The following is a 20,351-nucleotide window of genomic DNA, read 5'->3' as shown; positions in this document are numbered from 1 at the left end:
AAATAAATAAGTCACACCTTTCACTTGTAACTGAACTTGGTGTTGATCAAAACGATTTAACAAATGTTACTGTCGAAGTTACTGTAAAAGCAGCCTCAAGCATTTCTTTCATTAACATTAACCAGAGGCTTTAAGTTTTGTTTTCCTGAAGTAAGGATGAAACCGGTGGGGCCCAGTTAGGGTTCATGCGACAACTAAGGACGTTTTCAACACTCTCAACAAAGCACCTCAGCTGTGAGCCACACATAAAAGTATATAAATACATAAGGTACATAGGTTACCTATAAAATTGAATATAGCGTCGGTTTGGCCATGGCTACATTACAAAAGACCTAATCTATGCCTGTGTGTTTCAAGCTTCCTGTCACTGTATAATGACCACTAGCTGTTGTTCCTCTAGAGCCTCCCTCAGTAGAGCCCTTTTGCTGAGCGCAAAGGGCTTTTACTTCCAGTCAGCTGTTAACAACCCAGTTTCAACACCACCCACCTACACTAGTGCTGACAGTGGTCAAGGGGAAGCTCCATAAGACACACTGTTCTCTATCACAGCTGACTGGTAAGTTCATAAATGTCGATTTGCTATCTAACAGCTGTTAGATATGTAACAATGAGTGGCTCACTTATCCAGCATGAATCTCTCCCAGAATGCTTGTTGTTTTGCTCTCGCTAGCTCTCTATTGTGATCTATTGAGACTTTAGGGTGTTTGGTATTATAGTTTTGACACACTAATATGATCTATTGTCCAGTTATTTTCTACAGTATGTGAATTCTGTCTTCTGTCTTATTCTCATGTGTTGTAAAATAGGAGGAGAGTGTAGGATGGCAGACTTTGCACTTTACTCATACCAGGAAGAAGTGGTTGAAAGGGCCCTTCGAAGAGAGAACATCATTATCTGGCTGCCAACAGGAGGGGGGAAGACTCGTGCTGCTGTGTATGTGGCAAAAAAACACCTGGAGACTACTGAACGGGCTAAAGTGGTGGTCCTGGTAAACACGGTAAGACACAAAACAGAAAAGGAAAGCAAAGTTCACAATGATTTTCATCACATTAATATGAACAATAGTTAATTCTCCACCATTTAGCTTGAAGAAAGCCAAACACATGTGAGGGGTAAACTTGATACATGTTGTTACCATAGTATAAATGAATTGATGTACTCTATACTGCAGGTTCACCTCGTGGAACAACATTTCCACAAAGAGCTCAAACCTCACCTGGGCCATGAATACAAGATGGAGGCAGTCAGTGGAGACAGTAAAGAGAGTAACTTCTTTGGAAAAGTGGTGGAAGAATCAGATGTGGTCATCTGCACTGCACAGATCTTATTTAATGCGCTGACTAACATGGAGGAAAATGCACATGTTGAGCTCTCAGGTTAGTAAAATGGAGCTTGAACAGACTTAATTATAATGTTTTCGATGAGGTGAAATGTGGGATAGGTTTTCTAATTACCTAATGAACCTCATACCAAATTACCATTCATGGTTTCTTACAGACATTACTCTACTGATTATTGATGAGTGCCACCACACCCAAAAAGAGAATGTCTACAACGAGATTATGAGATGCTATCTGGAGAAAAAGTTGAGAGGAGATCCAAAACTGCCACAGGTCCTGGGTCTCACTGCATCACCGGGGACAGGGGGTGCAAAGAATCTGGAAGGGGCTGTAGAGCATGTACTGCAGGTGAGGGTTTACCTTGTTGCATTTGGCTCTCACTGTATGTCTTACTAATATGAGCAGGTTTGTCTGACCTCCTTTTATCTCCCTCATAGATTTGTGCCAACCTGGACTCAGCCATAGTTTCAACTAAAGACTGCACTACCGAGCTGAAGGAGAAGGTACCCAGACCCTTTAAGTCAATGGATATTGTGGACAAAAGGCCTCAGGTAAGACTTTTTTCATTTCCTAATCTGGCATTCTCTAGTGGTAATAACAGACATGCAAACAGTGGCACACAGTAATGAAAACATATGCACCACACCCCAAAAAGACCTGATCTGGGTACACTGAGATAAATGGAATAAAAGCAACATAGACTGCTCCGAAAACTCAATGGGATTGTTCGATTTCTTCTTTTAAACAAACAAAATCTTAAACCATCAAAATAATTTCATATATGCTATAATCACATAAAAATGATACACATATTGGACACAACATTTTTTTTTTTTTATCTTTTAGGATCCATTTGGGGATCATCTGAAGGGGATGATGCAGAAGATCCATGATTTCATGACCCTGCCTCCAGACTTCAGACTGAGAGAGTGTGGCACACAAGAATATGAGCAAGATGTGATGACACTAGAGCAGAGAGGCAAGAAGACAGTTTATTTTTTATTTTTTTAAGGGCAAAAATGAAATAGAAATCAAATGTCCAGAGAAAATAATGTTTCTGTTGACATGTGCATAATTTGTGTATTTATTGAACCAGGGGTAAAAGAACAGAACAGAATTCTGGCACAATGTGCACTCCATCTCAGGGAGTACAACGACACCCTGCTCATCAATGACACCCTGCGAATGATGGACGCTTATCGCTCCTTAGAGGATTTCTACGATACCAAGACCGAAAATTCCATGGATGAGACAGACGACTTCCTGGTGGGACTTTTCCAAGGTAGGAGTCCAGATATATCTGTTCCTTGTCTATTTGTATGTTTGGTTGAATGTTTTTTGCAAGAAGTCATACATATCACTCTCAATTATACACAGATAATCAAGTGAAGCTGAGGAAAATAGCAAAAAATTCTCAATATGAGAACCCCAAGATGGGCAAACTTGAAACTGTTCTTCGAAACCAGTTTGGTCCAGATGTGGAATCAAGGGGAATCCTTTTCTGTAAAACTCGTAAAAGCACCCACTGCCTGAATGATTGGGTCCTCAACAATAGAGTTTTACGGGAATCTGGCATAAAGGCAGCAGTCCTCACAGGGGCTGGAGGTGGCAAAAGTCACATGACACAGGTGTGTTGGCAAACAATATTCACATATTAGCTTTTCAATTAAGTAACAACTTCTCTATTGACATGTTTGTCCTTACTTGCTTATGTATCCATCTTTCCTTGCAGAATGAGCAGACAGACACAATCCGCAAATTTCGCCAGGGTGCTCTCAACCTCCTGATCTCCACCAGTGTGGCTGAAGAAGGCCTTGACATACCTGAATGCAACGTGGTGGTACGCTATGGACTGCTTACAAATGAGATTGCCCAGCAGCAGGCCAGAGGACGTGCCCGAGCACCAGAAGCCGAGTACTCAGTGGTTGCTCAGACAGGGGGACAAGAAGTGCGCAGAGAGCACATCAATGAACTTTTGGAAGAGCTGACTGGACGAGCCATTGCTAAAGTCCAAGAAATGAGCATCCATGACTTTCGCACAAAGGTGAGGATGCAGTCCATCCCTATCCTTGCTTTTACTGCTTAGTGTTTCTGCCAACACATTTTATTTTTCTTTGTCTCCAGATTAATGAGCTTCAGAAAGAGGCACTTATTGGCAGAAAAGTTGCAGATATGCACAAAATGGAGAAGAGGGGTCGCTTCAATGCCTCTGCAGTCAAACTTTTCTGTCGAGGCTGTTTCAAGTCTGTGGCCTCTGGAAGTGATATTAAACTTGTTGAAGATACGCGCTATGTCAATGTGAACCCTGAATTTCAGTGAGTTGAACTCTTTGTGGTTTAAGATTTCATGCAAAAGTATACAGGTCAAAGTCTTTATAAACCAATCTAATATTGGCTTATCTTTGTTCTCAGGAAGCACTACAAACTTGGTGAGCAGGTTATTAAAGACAAGACGTTTGGGAACTGGGAGCCTGGGCGCAAACTAATTTGCAATAACTGCAACAAGGTACAGTAGAAATTCTGCCAAATATTATTAATGTACAGTACTGTGCAAAGGTACCACTAGCTTTGTTGTTTTCACAAAGTTTTAATAACCATCCATATTTATTTTTTGGTCTCTTTATTTAGATACAAACAGAAAATAAAGGAAATATGTACACTAAATACAAAATAGAAAACACGATTTTCAGAACAAAATGTCTTCTACAGGCAAAAGTCAGTATTTAGTGTGACCTCTCCGGCGCTAAGCACATCTTGAACCCTTGTGGCGAGACTGTCCTGAACTTGATTTAAGCTGATTTCCCTTTGAGAGTGGACTTGCTGATGCAAAATTGTGATTTTATGTCTGTCAAATTCCTGCCTGTGATATTTGGCATTTTGAATGGAATGATGTGATTGGAAGTTGGTCTTATACATATCAGGAAGCTTCCAATGAGTTAAAAAACATTTGTATGTAAAGTTCAAACCTGGTGTAACTGACCTTTTTCACAGCAGTCATTTTGACATGAAATAGTAGGACAAATACAGGCGTTAGCAATCCCATTACTTAGGGTTCCATTACATTTAGGTTTTAGAGAGCCAGGTTTCTACTATTGCTCAAGTCTAAGGGGAGGTCACACTAAATACTTAGACTATAGAAGCTGTTTTTTCAGATTTTTTTCTTTAAAAAGAAATACTGCATACACTTTTCCTGTATTTTCTGGTTGTATTCTAATAAAGAGACTGAGGAATTATTATATATGGTTGTTATAGCATTACTACAAGCAACAAATCTAATGGTGGCCTAAGACTTTTGCACAATACTGTAAAACTCCAAAACACATGCTGTCCTGCTCAAGGCAGTTCATCAATAAAGTTGATATTGGTGCTCATTTTGAGGTGTGAATTTTATTCTTTACAGGAGTGGGGATATGAGATAAAGTACAAGAAGTATACCATGCTGCCCAAAATAGCCATCAGGAACTTTGCCCTGGAGACCCCTGAGGGAAATATGCTTGTGAAGAAGTGGAAGGATGTTCCTTTCACCGTTGAAGAGTTCAACTTTGAAGAGTATGCAAAAGACAACTTCCCTGAAATGACCATTGGTTGACACACCAACAGACCTCTGTGTGGGTTTTTTCCCCATTTCCAAGTCAGTCTTCATGTTTTTTTCCCCCATTTTCAGCTGTAACTTAGATGGTCTGTGCTCATTAACTCTTTCAAATATTTTTATTAGAGCACATTGTAGCATTGTTATATTATCCACATCATACACACAAGTATAATGTATATCCATATAGAAATATGTGCAATTGTCTGTGCTCATTAACAAAAGGTATATCAGCATTTTATTGTTTGAGGTACTTAAATATGAATGCATGCTCTTTTTAAAAATTAACTTCACTGAGGCAGCAGTGTGCCTGACAGTGATCATGATTGAACAAGCATGACAACTTTGTTTATGCACAAATTCTTAACTGCCTTTGCATGTGTTTGTGTCATTATTTCATTCCAACTTTGTCCTGCTTAAAACTCGTCACTCATACAGAAGTACTGTATATGTACTGTAGAGTTCCTTCACAGAAAACTGGACTTCGGGACCTAAAGCCACGTTGCTTTCCATTACTGACAGACACTTGAACATCCCAGCCATTTTCATGGGTATAAAGATAGACGTACTTTGAAAGATGGGCAGTACTTTGACTGTTGAGTAGCCCTGACACAAAATAACTGACTGATTAGTTGATTGATTGAAAATTAATCGAAGACAGTTGCATTAATTGGTTAATCATTTAGGCCGTTTATCTGTGCAAATCCCAAACATTTGCTCATTGAAATGTAAGGATTTGCGTATTTAATTCCATGATATATATATTTTTTGACTGTCAGGATAAAAAGGCAAATATTAAGCATTATTGATTACTGGGCTTGGGTAACATTATTCTCTTTATTCTAAACACATACAGTAATTGGTTTCTAAAGAATTATCATAGATTAATCCAAAAATGAATATTAGCCCGACTCTTTCTTGAGTAGTCTTAGACACTAGTTTGTAAATTGCATTCATAAAAACCAGCCAAATTGTGTTCATTCATGGAAAGTGATGTTACAGGTTGTTTTTTTGTTGTTGTTTTTATTACAGTGCTACAAACATTATAATGAAATGTTTAAAATATTTCTTTGTTCAACGGTCAGTATCACATGGAGGGTGTCCTGAGATGCATCCATAGTTACTGTCCAATGCCGGTTGAGCCTGCTTGTTTGTTCCACTAATGTGAGTGTATGTGTGTGTGAATGTGTTTATTTTGTACTTGAATCATGACTAGCTTTGAATTACTGAAGTGATGTCAGTGTTGCATTATTCAGGGTTGTCAATTGTGTACTTCTCCCTCAATCTACCTATGCTGCATTTCAGATGTTCTTAAAGGTCAGTCTTTCCACCTGTTTGAGGATGGCTACTGTCTCTAGTTATGGTATAAATGCCAATTACTGTAACTGTAATACTGTTCATGACAATAAAGTTTTTTTTATAGACAATTTTTCAGTGTGCAGGTGGTTCTTAAGCTGTGAGGTAACTGATAAAGGTTGGCAGAGATGAGTTCACAACCAGCGTGGTGTGTATTTGAGTCACTGACTTGGACTCAAGACAGAACTGAATCAAGACTTAGATGCTTTTAGACTTGACAAAATAAATAAGTCATACATTTCACTTGTGACTGAACTTGGTGTTGATCACCATGACTAAAAAAATTGATACCACCAGCAGAAAACTTGAGCATATCAAACATTCAGACCTGTGTTCAAGGTGTACGCCAGTTTTAGGGGTTTATTTTTTTCATTTGTTGCCTGCAAATGTGTCTATCTAAGCTCCTCGCCATTGATTAAGCTTGTAAATGTATTAACACTAATTACAGTGAAGTATTCACAATACACATTGGATTCATAGTTGGTGAAGAAAGCTTTTTCCCCTTTTGATAACTTAAATTCCAGTCAGTGTGCTGCCTCAGCTGACTTAAGTAGCTAAAATTAAAACTACTTGTCCTGTCCTTAACCTGTTCTTGAGGGTGTGGTAATAGGCTGTAGGTTTTGCTTTCCTGACACAAGGAAGAACATCAGGTAGGGCCCATGTGGGTGAATTGTACAAACAAGCAATCTATAAATAACCTTGGCAGTGGCTTCTTTTGTCTTTTCTTTTTTTTAACCCTTTCAATGAAACACCATTGCACTCAGACACATACACAAAATAAGACAAATATATGATTTGATTACCCATAAGTAAATCATAAAATGTGTGTTAAAGAAAAGAAATGTTACCCTGTCACTCCAAAATGAGTGTGAGGAGCTTTTACTTCTGTATCACACAGGTGATCATAACAGGATTTAGAAACCTTACAGTGAATGTTGGGTGCTGTATGTGTGAATCACTTGAACAGGCAAATAATGGATAATATACTTAATAAACATTTCCTATAGGTCCTTTGTATCAACTTGTGCAATGTTAGGGATCCCCTGAATATATATGTATTATGTATATTGATTGTAATAAATTTAGTATATTAACTTCTTATACTTTTTCAGTATCTTATATCTACTGATTACTGTTGAAATTACTGAAAAGCAGCCACAAGCATTTCTTTTATTAACATTAAACAGAGGCTTTAAGTTTTGTTTTCCTGGAGTAAAGATGAAACAAATGGGGCCCAGTTAGGGTCTATGCGACAACTTGGGACGTTTTCAACACTCTCAACAAAGCACCTCAGCTTTGAGCCACACATAAAAGTATATAAATACATGAGGTATATAGGTTACCTCTAAAATGTGATATAGTGTAGGTTTGGCCATGGCTACATTACAAAAGACCTAATCTATGCCTGTGTGTTTCAAGCTTCCCGTCACTTTATAATGACCACTAGCTATTGTTCCTCTAGAGCCTCCCTCAGTAGAGCCCTTTTTCTGAGTGCAAAGGATGTTTGCTTTCGTTTCAGACAGCTGATCGCAAACCAGTTTAAAACCCACCAACCTACACTAGTGCTGACAGTGGTCAAGGAGAAGCTCCAAAAGCCACACAGTTCTTTATCACAGCTGACTGGTAAGTTTATTAATGATGATTTCTTATCTAACAGCTGTTAGGCTCACTTATCCAGCATGAATCTCTCCCAGAATGCTTGTTGTTTTGCTCTCGCCAGCTCTCTATTATGATCTATTGAGACTTTATGGTGTTTGTTATGATAGTTTTGATATACTAATAAGAGGCAGTAGATTGCCCAGTTCTTTTCTACTGTATGTGAATTCTGTGTAATTCTCATGTGTTGTCAAATAGGAAGAGAGTGTGGGATGGCAGATTTTGGACTTCGTTCATACCAGGAAGAAGTGGTTGAAAGGGCCCTTCGAAGAGAGAATGTCATTATCTGGCTGCCAACAGGAGGGGGGAAGACCCGTGCTGCTGTGTATGTGGCAAAAAGACACCTGGAGACTACCTCACCGGCTAAGGTGGTGGTCCTGGTAAACAAGGTAAAAGACACAAAACAAAGAAGGAAGGCAAAGTTTAGAAGAACGAGTTAATTCTCCACCAGTTAGCTTCAAGAAAGCCAAATATATGTGAGGGGTAGACTTGATAAGTGTTGTTACCATAGTATAAATGTATTGATCTAATCTCTACTGCAGGTCCACCTAGTGGAACAACATTTTAAGAAAGAGTTCAAACCTCACCTGGGCCCTGAGTACAAGATAGAGGCAGTCAGTGGAGACAGTGGACAGAAGGACTTCTTTGGAAAAGTGGTGGAAAGATCAGATGTGGTCATCTGCACTGCACAGATCGTATTTAATGCTCTGACTAACATGGAGGAAAATGCGCATGTTGAGCTCTCAGGTTAGTAAATGGAGCTAGAGCAGCCTTGATTATAATGTTTTTGAAATTACCTTCCTGATAGACAATAAGATGCATGACAGTTCCTTCATGCATTCATGGTTTCTTACAGACATTACTCTACTGATTATTGATGAGTGCCACCACACCCAGAAAGAGGGTGTCTACAACAAGATCATGAGACACTATTTGGAGAAAAAGTTGAGAGGAGAACCAAAACTGCCACAGATCCTGGGTCTCACTGCATCACCGGGGACAGGGGGTGCAAAGATTCTGGAAAGGGCTGTAGAGCATGTACTGCAGGTGAGGGTTTACCTTGTTGCATTTGGCTCTCACTGTATTTCTTACTAATATGAGCAGGTTTGTCTGATATCCTTTTCTCACAGATTTGTGCCAACCTGGACTCAGCCATAGTTTCAACTAAACACTGCACTGCCGAGCTGAAGGAGAAGGTACCCAGACCCTTTAAGTCTATACACATTGTGGACAAAAGGGCTCAGGTAAGATTATTTTCTTTCTTTTTTTACCATTAAAACCTTCATAGAATTTAAACATTTCCTAATCTGGCATCCTCCAGTGCTAATAACAGAGACAGATGCAAACAGTGGCACACAGTAATGAAACCATATGCACCACAACCCAAAATGACCTGATATGGGTACACTGAGATAAATGGAGTAAAAGCAACATAGATTGCTCCTAACATTCAATGGGATTGTTCGATTTCCTTTTTTAAACAAACATCTTAAGCCATCAAAATAATTTCATATATGCTATAATCACATAAAAAATTATACAAATATTGGACACAAAGAAAATATTTATATCTTTTAGGATCCATTTGGGGATCAGCTGAAGGAGATGATGCAGAAGATCCACAACTTCATGACCCTGCCTCCAGACTTCAGACTGAGAGAGTGTGGCACACAAGAATATGAGCTAGATGTGATAACTCTAAAGCGGAGAGGTGAGAAGACAGTTTCTTTTTTTTCATCCTATAATATAATGTCATTGCACATTTGCTTGTTTGATTGGGAGGGGCAAAAATAAAATAAAAATCAAATGTCCAGAGGAAGGAATTCTTCTGTTGACATGTGCATAATTTGTGTATTCATTGGACCAGGGGAAAAGGAGCAAAACAGAATTCTGGCACAATGTGCACTCCATCTCAGGGAGTACAATGACGCCCTGCTCATCAATGACACCCTGCGAATGATGGACGCTTATCGCTCCTTAGAGGATTTCTACGATACCAAGACTGACAATGCCATAGATGAGACAGATGACTTCCTGGTGAGACTTTTCCAAGGTAGGAGTCCAGAAATATTTGTTCCTTGTCTATTTGTATGTTTGGCTGAATGTTTTTTATGTTGTAGCTCACAGTTTTCACCATGCAAGCAATCATATATAATCACTCTCAATTATACACAGACGATGCAGTGAAGCTGAGGAAAATAGCAAAAAATTCTCAATATGAGAACCCCAAGATGGGCAAACTTGAAACCGTTCTTCGAAACCAGTTTGGTCCAGATCCGGAATCAAGGGGGATCCTTTTCTGTAAAACTCGTAAAAGCACCCGCTGCCTGAATGACTGGGTCCTCTACAATAGAGCCTTGCAGCAAGCTGGCATAAAGGCAGCAGTCCTCACAGGGGCTGGCTGTGGCAAAAGTCACATGACACAGGTGTGTTGGCAAACAATATTCACATATTAGCTTTTCAATTAAGTAACAAATTCTCTATTGACATGTTTGTGTGACTTAGTCCTTATTTGCTTATGTGTACACTGTACATCCTTTCCTTGCAGAATGAGCAGGACGACACGATCCGCAAATTCAGCCAGGGTGTTCTCAACCTCCTGATCTCCACCAGTGTGGCTGAAGAAGGCCTTGACATCCCTGAATGCAACCTGGTGGTACGCTATGGACTGCTTACAAATGAGATTGCCCAGCAGCAGGCCAGAGGACGTGCCCGAGCACAAGAAGCTGAGTATTCAATGGTCGGTCAGACAGGGGGGCAAGAAGTGCACAGAGAGCACATCAATGAACTTTTGGAAGAGCTGACTGGCCAAGCGATTGCTAAAATCCAAGAAATGAGCCCCCATGACTTTCGCACAAAGGTGAGGATGCAGTCCATCCCTATCCCTTGCTTTTACTGCTTAGTGTTTCTCCCAACACATTTTACTTTTACTTTGTCTCCAGATAAATGAGCTTCAGAAAGAGGCACTTATTGGCAGTGACATTGCAGACACGCACAAAATGAAGAAGAGGGGTCGCTATGATGCCTCCGCTGTCCAACTTTGGTGTCGAGGCTGTTTCAAGTCTGTGGCCTCTGGAAGTGACATTGAAGTTATTAAAAACATGCACCGTGTCAATGTGAACCCTGACTTTCGGTGAGTTGAACTCTTTGTGGTTTAAGAGTTCGTATAAAAGCATATACAGGCCAGAATATTTACAAACCACTCTAATCTTGGCTTATCTTTGTTCTCAGGAAGCACTACAAACTCGGTGAGCAGGTTAAAATAGGCAAGACTTTTGATGACTGGGAGCCTGGGTGCAAAATCAGTTGCAATGACTGCAACCAGGTACAGTAGGCTGTCTGCCAAATATTATTAATGTAAAACTCCAAAACACATGCTGTCCTGCTCAACTCAGTTCATCAATAAAGTTGATATTGGTGCTTATTTTGACGTGTGAGTTTTATTCTTTACAGGACTGGGGATCTGAGATAAAGTACAGGAAGATCCGGCTGCCCAACATAGCCATCAAGTACTTTGGCCTGGAGACCCCTGAGGGCAGGATGACCGCAGAGAAGTGGAAGGATGTTACTTTCACTGTCGAAGAGTTCAACTTTGAAAAATACGCAAAAGACAACTTCCCTGACATGACCATTGATTGACACACCAACAGACCTCTGTGTGGGTTTTTTCCCCATTTCCCAAATCAGCTTTCATGTTTGTTTTTTTTTCATTCGCGGCTGTATCTTAGATTGTCTGTGCTCATTTAGAAAAGGTATACCATATTTTTATTGTCTGACGTGCTTAAATATCAACGCATGCTTTTTAAAGATTCACTTCACATAGCTACCACATATTTGTGCTGCTGGGCTAGTGAGGGAGCAGTGTGCTAAAACCCATTACACATCGATCATGATTGAACAAGCATGACAGCTTTGTTAATGCCTAGTGTCTTAACTGCCTTTGCGTCTGATCATGTCATTATTTCATTCCAATTTTGTCCTGATTAAAACTCGTCACTGATACAGACGTACTGTATATGTACTGTAGAGTTCCTTTATAGAAAACTAGACCCGTGGGACCTAAAGCCACGTTGAATTGAATTGAATGCCTTTATTGTTGCCATAGGTTTACTGGATAGTTTATGTTAAGAGTTAAACATAGCGGGGGAGAAGCTAACCATCAGTTCACACAGTCGTTCTGGGCTTTTGGTCGTCAGTCGAAGAAAAAAATTGTGGTTTACTTATCGCAATATACACTAGCTGTAGTGGCTGTTAATGCATGGCAGATAGTTTACAATTTGCATTCATAAAAACCATCCAACTTTTGTTCATTTATGGAAACTGATATTGCGGGTTGGTTTTTATTACAGTGCTACAAACATCGTAATGAAATGTTTAAAATATTTCTTTGTTCAACGGTCAGTATCACATGGAGGGCGTCCTGAGATGCATCCATAGTTACTGTCCAATGCCGGTTGAGCCTGCTTGTTTGTTCCACTAATGTGAGTGTATGTGTGTGTGAGTGTGTTTATTTTGTTCATGACAATAAAGTTTTTTTTTATAAACAATTCTTCAGTGTGCAGGTAACTGATAAAGGTTGGCAGAGATGAGTTCACAACCAGCCTGGTGTGTATTTGAGTCACTGACTTGGACTCAAGACAGAACTGAATCAAGATTTAGGGGATTTCAGACTTGACAAAAATAAAGAAATAAATCACACCTTTCACTTGTAACTGAACTTGGTGTTGATCACCATGACTAAAAAAATTGATACCACCAGCAGAAAACTTGAGCATATCAAACATTCAGACCGGTGTTCAAGGTGTACGCTAGTTCTAGGGGTTTATTTTTTTCATTTGTTGCCTGCAAATGTTTCTATCTAAGCTCCTCACCATTGATTAAGCTTGTAAATGTATTAACACTAATTACAGTGAAGTATTCACAATACACATTGGATTCATAGTTGGTGAAGAAAGCTTTTTCCCCTTTTGATAACTTAAATTCCAGTCAGTGTGCTGCCTCAGCTGATTTTAGTAGATACAATTAAAACTACTTGTCCTGTCCTGAACCTGTTCTTGAGGGTGTGGTAATAGGCTGTAGGTTTTGCTTTCCTGATACAAGGAAGAACATCAGGTAGGGCCCATGTGGGTGTGTAAACAAATCTAACAAAAACAATGGCAATGGCTTCTTTGTTTAACCCTTTCAATGAAACACCTTTACACTCAGACACATACACAGAATAAGACAGATACATGATTTGATTACCCATAAGTAAATCAGAAAATGTTGTTAAAGAAGTATTTAATGTGTCTAAAGTTTATATTTACCCTGTCACTCCATAATGAGTGTGAGGAGATTTTACGTCTGTTTCTCTGTATCACACAGGTGATCATAACAGGAATTAAAAACCTTACAGTGAATGTTGGCTTCTGTATGTATGAATCACTTTAACAGGCAAATAATGGTTAATATTCTTAATAAACATTTCCTATAGGTCTTTTGTATCAACTTGTGCAAGGTTAAGGATCCCTTAAAGATATATGTATTATGTATATTAATTGTATTAAATTTAGTATATTAACTTCCTATACTTTTTCAGTATCTTGTGGTTACACTTTCGCCCATCTTTTAATGCAGAGGAAAATGCATTTCATCCAATATATTTATGCATCCACATTGATTTTGTAACTCCCTTTAAAAGGGGCTTAGGGGTGATTGCACCCATAATGTATTGTAACCTAAAGTGATGGGTTGCCCTACATAGACCCCCACACAGACCAGACTATCCCCCTTTTAAAACAGGAAAGGTTGGTGGGTGTGTAGCTTAGTGACCACGTGACAGTTTACTTAAAAAGAGAGTACAGTATGAATTGAGTGTATAAAAATGTTTGTTAATTTAGATTGTAGGATCTGTTGTCTGGTGCTGATACCCAGATCAGTTTTATCCTTATCAAATGTTCATGAGGTAGGTTTATGGGGGTCTCCACTTTCAACTCTTCTTTTAATTATAATCATTGTTGCTGCCTGGTCTGTAATGTTAGCTAAGTGTCAACTTCAAGGCTATATTCCTTTTAATGTTCAAAAGTATGAAAGCTCAATTAAACAACATATCTTGTGTATTGTCTGCAATAGTGTTGCTAGTTTCAATTGTTTTATTAGTGGACAGAGCCTCTAGGTTTTACTATGTGATCATTGTCTTTTTATGAGTTTTTAAAAGGCTGTTATGATGAGCCATAAACAATTGTTTTCTTTTGGTTTTTTTGCCTCTCCTCAGAGCAGGGGCAAGGAGCTGCAGGGAGTAGGCCAAACCTTATTCCCTCTTCACTGCATGCTTTTGTAAGATTCCTGAGTGGCAATTATGATATTCATAAAAAAACTTTTGTAGACTTGCAGCCTAAGTTTGCAGTGTCTTGACCATGTGCAGTGTTAACATAGTGGGGTTTAGTATAGTATCTTCCTGCACCATTACTTAGGACCCCTTTTCCTATTTATGAAATTATAGCTTTTTAATATACTACTGTAATAAAGATGCTTTTTAAATGATTTTCTTGGATGGTTTCCTTACATTTTGGTATTTATAATTTGGTAATTTAAATGAAGTTCATTCTTGTGAACTGGTGGAAAATATTACTGTAGAAGTTACTGTATAAGCAGCTACAAACATGTATTTAATTAACATTAACCAGAGGCTTTAAGTTTTGTTTTCCTGAAGTAAGGATGAAACCAGTGGGGCCCAGTTAGGGTCCATGCGACAACTAAGGACGTTTTCAACACTCTTAACAAAGCACCTCAGCTGTGAGCCACACATAAAAGTATATAAATACATGAGGTATATAGGTTACCTCTAAAATGTGATATAGTGTAGGTTTGGCCATGGCTACATTACAAAAGACCTAATCTATGCCTGTGTGTTTCAAGCTTCCCGTCACTGTATAATGACCACTAGCTGTTGTTCCTCTAGAGCCTCCCTCAGTAGAGCCCTTTTTCAAGTGCAAAGGATGTTTGCTTTCGTTTCAGACAGCTGATCGCAAACCAGTTTAAAACCCACCAACCTACACTAGTGCTGACAGTGGTCAAGGGGAAGCTCCATAAGACACACTGTTCTTTATCACAGCTGACTGGTAAGTTCATAAATGTCGATTTCCTATCTAACAGCTGTTAGATATGTAACAATGAGTGGCTCATTTATCCAGCATGCATCTCTCCCAGAATGCTTGTTATTTTGCTCTTGCCAGCTGTCTATTATGATCTATTGAGACTTTATGGTGTTTGGTATTATAGGTTTGACACACTAATATGATCTATTGTCCAGTTCTTTCACAGTATGTGAATTCTGTGTAATTCTCATGTGTTGTCAAATAGGAGGAGAGTGTAGGATGGCAGATTTTGGACTTCGTTCATACCAGGAAGAAGTGGTTGAAAGGGCCCTTCGTAGAGAGAACATCATTATTTGGCTACCAACAGGAGGGGGGAAGACCCGTGCTGCTGTGTATGTAGCAAAAAAACACCTGGAGACTACTGAACGGGCTACGGTGGTGGTCCTGGTAAACAAGGTAAAAGACACAAAACAGAAAAGGAAGCCAAATTTAACAATGATTTTCATCACATTAATTAGAAGGATAGTTAATTGTCCAACAGTTAGTTTGAAGAAAGTCAGACATATGTGAGGGGTAGACTTGATAAGTATTGTTACATTGGTGGTGATGGCGTTGTAAGTATAAATACATTGATGTACTCTATACTGCAGGTTCACCTTGTGGAACAACATTATAGCAAAGAGTTCAAACCTCACCTGGACCCCAAGTACAAGATAGAGGCTGTCACTGGAGACAGTGGACAGAAGGACTTCTTTGGAAAAGTGGTAGATAAATCACACATGGTCATCTGCACTGCACAGATCTTATTTAATGCTCTGACTAACATGGAGGAAAATAAACATGTTGAGCTCTCAGGTCAGTAAATGGAGCTAGAACAGACTTGATTATAATGTTTTTGATTAGGTGAAATGTGGGATAGGTTTTGTAATTACCTAATTAACCTAATACCTAATTACCATTCATGGTTTCTAACAGACATTACTCTACTGATTATTGATGAGTGCCACCACACCCACAAAGAGGGTGTCTACAACAAGATAATGAGACACTATTTGGAAAAAAAGTTGAAAGGAGAACGAAAACTGCCACAGGTCCTGGGTCTCACTGCATCACCGGGGACAGGGGGTGCAAAGATTCTGGAAAGGGCTGTAGAGCATGTACTGCAGGTGAGGGTTTACCTTGTTGCATCTGGCTTTCACTGAATTTCTTACTAATATGATATGATGAGGTTTTTCTGAACTTTTCTTTGTTTCTCTGCCTCACAGATTTGTGCCAACCTGGACTCAGCCATAGTTTCAACTAAAAACTACATCCCTGAGCTGAAGGAGAAGGTACCCAGACCCTTTAAGTCAATGGACATTGTGGACAAAAGGCCTCAGGTAAGATTTTTTAGCATTTAAACACTTCTTAATCTGGCATCCTCTAGTGGTAATAACAGAGACATGCAAACAGTGGCACACAGTAATGAAAACATATGCACAAACCAAAAAAATGACCTGATCTGGGTACACTGAGATAAATGGAATAAGAGCAACATAGCCTGCTCTGAACCTTCAGTGGGATTATCTGATTTTTTTTTTTAAACAGACAAAATCTTAAACCATCAAAATAATTTCATATATGCTATAATCACATTAAAATGATACACATATTGGACACAAAGAAAATATTTTATCTTTTAGGATCCATTTGGGGATCAACTGAAGAGTATGATGCAGATGATCCATGACTTTATGCCTCTACCTCCAGACTTCAGACTGAGAGAGTCTGGCACACAAGAGTATGAGGCAGATGTAGTGATTTTAGAGCAGACAGGTAAGAAGATGTTGTTTTTCTTCTTGAAGTTTCTTTTTTCATCCTATAGTATAATGTCATTGCTTTAAGGGATGACACATTTGCCTTTTTGACCAGGAGGGTCAATGCATCTTTTGACACATGTGCATAATTTGTGTATTTATTGGACCAGGGGTAAAGGAGCAAAACAGAATTCTGGCACAATGTGCACTCCATCTCAGGCAGTACAACGACGCCCTGCTCATCAATGACACCCTGCGAATGATGGATGCTTATCGCTCCTTAGAGGAATTCTACGATATCAAGGGCAACAATGCCAAAGATGGAACAGACTTCTTCCTGGTGGGACTTTTCCAAGGTAGGAGTCCAGAAATATTTGTTCCTTGTCTATTTGTATATTTTGCTGAATGTTTTTTATGTTGTAGCTCACTGTTTTCACTGTTCAAGCAATCATATATAATCACTGTCAATTATACGCAGAGAATCAAGTGGAGCTGAGGGAAATAGCAAGAAATTCTCAATATGAGAACCCCAAGATGGGCAAACTTGAAACCGTTCTTCTAAAGCAGTTTGGTCCAGATCCGAAATCAAGGGGGATCCTTTTCTGTAAAACTCGTAAAAGCACCCACTGCCTGAATGACTGGGTCCTCAACAATAGAGCCTTACGGCAAGCTGGCATAAAGGCAGCAGTCCTCATAGGGGCTGGCAGTGGCATAAGTCACATGACACAGGTGTGTTGGCAAACAATATTCACATATTAGCTTTTCAATTAAGTAACAACTTCTCTATTGACATGTTTGTCCTTACATGCTTATGTATCCATCCTTTCCTTGCAGAATGAGCAGACAGACACAATCTGCAAATTTCGCCAGGGTGCTCTCAACCTCCTGATCTCCACCAGTGTGGCTGAAGAAGGCCTTGACATCCCTGAATGCAACCTGGTGGTACGCTATGGACTGCTTACGAATGAGATTGCCCAGCAGCAGGCCACAGGACGTGCCCGAGCACAAGACAGCCAGTATTCAGTGGTTGCACAGAGAGGGGGACGAGAAGTGCACAGAGAGCACATCAATGAACTTTTGGAAGAGCTGACTGGCCAAGCCATTGCTAAAGTCCAAGAAATGAGCATCCATGACTTTCGCACAAAGGTGAGGATGCAGTCCATCCCTATCCCTTGCTTTTACTGCTTAGTGTTTCTGCCAACACATTTTACTTTTCTTTGTCTCCAGATAAATGAACTGCAAATACAAGAAGTTATTGGCAGTAAAGTTGCAAATATGCACAAAAAGGAGAAGAGGGGTCGCTTCGCTGCCTCTAGAGTCCAACTTTTGTGTCGAAACTGTTTCAAGTCTGTGGCCTCTGGAAGTGATATTAAACTTGTTGAAAATGCCCACTATGTCAATGTGAACCCTGACTTTCGGTGAGTTGAACTCTTTGTGGTTTAAGAGTTCATATAAAAGTATATACAGGCCAGAGTCTTTACAAATCACTCTAATCTTGGCTTATCTTTGCTCTCAGGAAGCACTACAAAGTCGGTGGGCAGGTTAGAATAGGCAAGACTTTTGAGGACTGGGAGCCTGGACGCACAATCAGTTGCAATGACTGCAACCAGGTACAGTAGGCCTTTTGCCAAATATTATTAATGTAAAACTCCAAAACACATGCTGTCGCAGTTCATCAATAAAGTTGATAATAGCGCTCATTTTGACGTGTGAGTTTTATTCTTTACAGGACTGGGGATTTGAGATAAAGTACAGGAAGATTGCCCTGCTGCCCAACATAGCCATCAAGAACTTTGCCCTGGAGACCCCTGAGGGCACGACGCCTGTGAAGAAGTGGAAGGATGTTAGTTTCACTGTTGAAGAGTTCGACTTTCAAGAATACATCCAAGACAACTTCCCTGACATGACCATTGACTGACACACCAACAGAGCTCTGTGTGGGTTTTTTCCCCATTTCCCAAGTCAGTTTTCATCTGTTTTTTTTCATTCACAGCTGTATCTTAAGATTGTCTGTGCTCATTTAGAAAAGGTATACCATAATTTTATTGTCTGATGTGCTGAAATAGGAACGCATGCTTTTTAATGATTCACTTCACATAGCCAGCACATGTTTGTGCTGCTGGGCCAGTGAGGCTGCAATGTGTTAAACTCCATTACGCATCGATCATGCTTGAAATTAGCATGACAGCTTTGTTTATGCCAAAGGTCTTAACTGCCTTTGAGTGTGTTTGTGTGTATTTCCTCTGCTTCAAGTACAAAATGAACTCTGCTATTACATGAAACGTAACCATTATGAACCATAACATAAAGACAATCTCACTTTTTAGCTATTTTCCAATGTTTTTACAACTGACCTTGAACATATACTGTATGTATGTATTGTATCCAGATATTGTGATTTTCTTTTCTGTTGATTTTGCAACATTTACCATGACCTATGTAAATTAACTAAAACAAAAGATGGGATGAAATTTAAATAAATATTCTGGTTAAATTGTCAAACAGTTTTTGTTGTAATTATTATTGCCCACTAGATGTCACTGTTGGTCAGGAAATGTCGACACCGGAGAATATGTTCCAAATCTTCACTATAACTCCAAGTAGATCAAAACAGTATTAGTATAAGTATTCATGTTAAAAATACTCCGATTTTTGAGTGTGGTTTGGTGTGAATGGACACTATTCTCTCACAATGCAGCGGACATATGAAATAGAGAGGCTACTTACAGCTGAAAAAAATTATTAGTATTAATAATAATAGTATTAATGGGTTGTGGCATTCTAAAGTCACAACTTAATGCCTTTGCACAGCACAGGTATTACATAATTTACTGCTAGTATCAAACAATTTTGCATGTTTATTTCTTGAATGCATACTATGAAGATATGAAGATACTATTTTTCTCCTCTACTTCCTCTAACTCCTCTATGGAGACTTTCTCTGGCGGTTGTCAAACTGAATTCAAGGAGTCCATGCGGTGACAGGAGTGAGTCTGAATCCCCAGATGGACTATGAGTGAGGATTAGGGAGATTAATACTCACCAAACTTTGCTGATGTACCATGGAGAAAAGGCACTCATCCTCAGCTGTTTCAATTGAGCATCTCATTTGCTGATGGTGCAACATCCAAATGTTTGTACGCGACAACTGGAAAAGAGAAAATGTACTCCGTTGACAGGAAAAAAGAACAAAGTATTTTCTTGCATCATGTCAGTGTTTCTTAATGTATTTTTGAGTATAGAAGCAAGAAGGATCCCTGAAACCTCACTGCAAGCAGGAGCTTCTCTTCACTGACTGTTGCTTGTGAAATATTCTGACTCCAGCAGCTCTCCATGCTGCTTCTGCATCACTGGATCATACAGGGTTATGTATTTCAGTTTGGATCATTTAACACCATCTAAACAGTCTACACAGAGGAACAGATTTATTAGACTTGCAAATGATCATTTAACACACTGGCTTCAAAGATACATTTGTATTGCTTAATAACTTCACTGCCACTCAGAACTCATAACAGCTTGATTCTTAACAACCCCCA

At 39.3% G+C, this 20,351-nt stretch overlaps 2 protein-coding genes across 4 annotated transcripts; both read left to right on the top strand.

Annotated features, from left to right (window-relative positions):
• The first annotated feature begins 466 nt into the window (after nt 1–466).
• On the top strand, nt 467–5,027 carry LOC133999859 (ATP-dependent RNA helicase DHX58-like). The gene is made up of 12 exons (XM_062439189.1): nt 467–556; nt 807–997; nt 1,172–1,376; nt 1,498–1,688; nt 1,778–1,891; nt 2,187–2,319; nt 2,437–2,622; nt 2,718–2,968; nt 3,073–3,384; nt 3,465–3,655; nt 3,752–3,845; nt 4,740–5,027. The coding sequence occupies exons 2-12, from the start codon at nt 821–823 to the stop codon at nt 4,926–4,928; spliced, it is 2,043 nt and encodes a 680-aa protein (XP_062295173.1). The 5' UTR covers nt 467–556; nt 807–820; the 3' UTR covers nt 4,929–5,027.
• Nucleotides 5,028–7,808: 2,781 nt separating this feature from the next.
• Nucleotides 7,809–19,285, top strand: LOC133999857 (ATP-dependent RNA helicase DHX58-like). Of its 3 annotated transcripts, none has more exons than XM_062439185.1 (12): nt 7,809–7,907; nt 8,139–8,329; nt 8,483–8,687; nt 8,797–8,987; nt 9,071–9,184; nt 9,519–9,651; nt 9,808–9,993; nt 10,116–10,366; nt 10,489–10,800; nt 10,883–11,073; nt 11,172–11,265; nt 18,542–19,285. In XM_062439185.1, exons 2-12 carry the CDS (start codon nt 8,153–8,155, stop codon nt 18,728–18,730), a joined length of 2,043 nt encoding a protein of 680 aa, XP_062295169.1. In that variant the 5' UTR covers nt 7,809–7,907; nt 8,139–8,152; the 3' UTR covers nt 18,731–19,285. The 3 variants fall into 3 exon arrangements, with proteins under 3 accessions (XP_062295169.1, XP_062295171.1, XP_062295168.1); XM_062439187.1 differs by lacking the exon at nt 18,542–19,285 and adding an exon at nt 11,394–12,047; XM_062439184.1 differs by lacking the exons at nt 7,809–7,907; nt 8,139–8,329; nt 8,483–8,687; ... (6 more) ...; nt 10,883–11,073; nt 11,172–11,265 and adding exons at nt 14,926–15,040; nt 15,282–15,472; nt 15,667–15,871; ... (6 more) ...; nt 18,040–18,230; nt 18,329–18,422 and having other exon boundaries at nt 18,542–19,281.
• Nucleotides 19,286–20,351: the final 1,066 nt, after the last annotated feature.

This window comes from Scomber scombrus, chromosome 18, assembly GCF_963691925.1.
Source record: "Scomber scombrus chromosome 18, fScoSco1.1, whole genome shotgun sequence".
NCBI classification, from domain to species: Eukaryota; Metazoa; Chordata; class Actinopteri; order Scombriformes; family Scombridae; genus Scomber; species Scomber scombrus.
This window is presented reverse-complemented; position numbering and strand designations above follow the sequence as displayed.

Coding starts and splice junctions, on each gene's coding strand:
- LOC133999859 (XM_062439189.1), top strand. CDS start 821: ATGGCAGACTTTGCACTTTACTCATACCAGGAAGAAGTGGTTGAAAGG. Junction 1,689..1,777: donor CTGTAGAGCATGTACTGCAG/GTGAGGGTTTAC, acceptor TCTCCCTCATAG/ATTTGTGCCAACCTGGACTC. Junction 3,846..4,739: donor TTTGCAATAACTGCAACAAG/GTACAGTAGAAA, acceptor TATTCTTTACAG/GAGTGGGGATATGAGATAAA.
- LOC133999857 (XM_062439185.1), top strand. CDS start 8,153: ATGGCAGATTTTGGACTTCGTTCATACCAGGAAGAAGTGGTTGAAAGG. Junction 9,652..9,807: donor GATAACTCTAAAGCGGAGAG/GTGAGAAGACAG, acceptor TCATTGGACCAG/GGGAAAAGGAGCAAAACAGA. Junction 11,074..11,171: donor AATGTGAACCCTGACTTTCG/GTGAGTTGAACT, acceptor CTTTGTTCTCAG/GAAGCACTACAAACTCGGTG.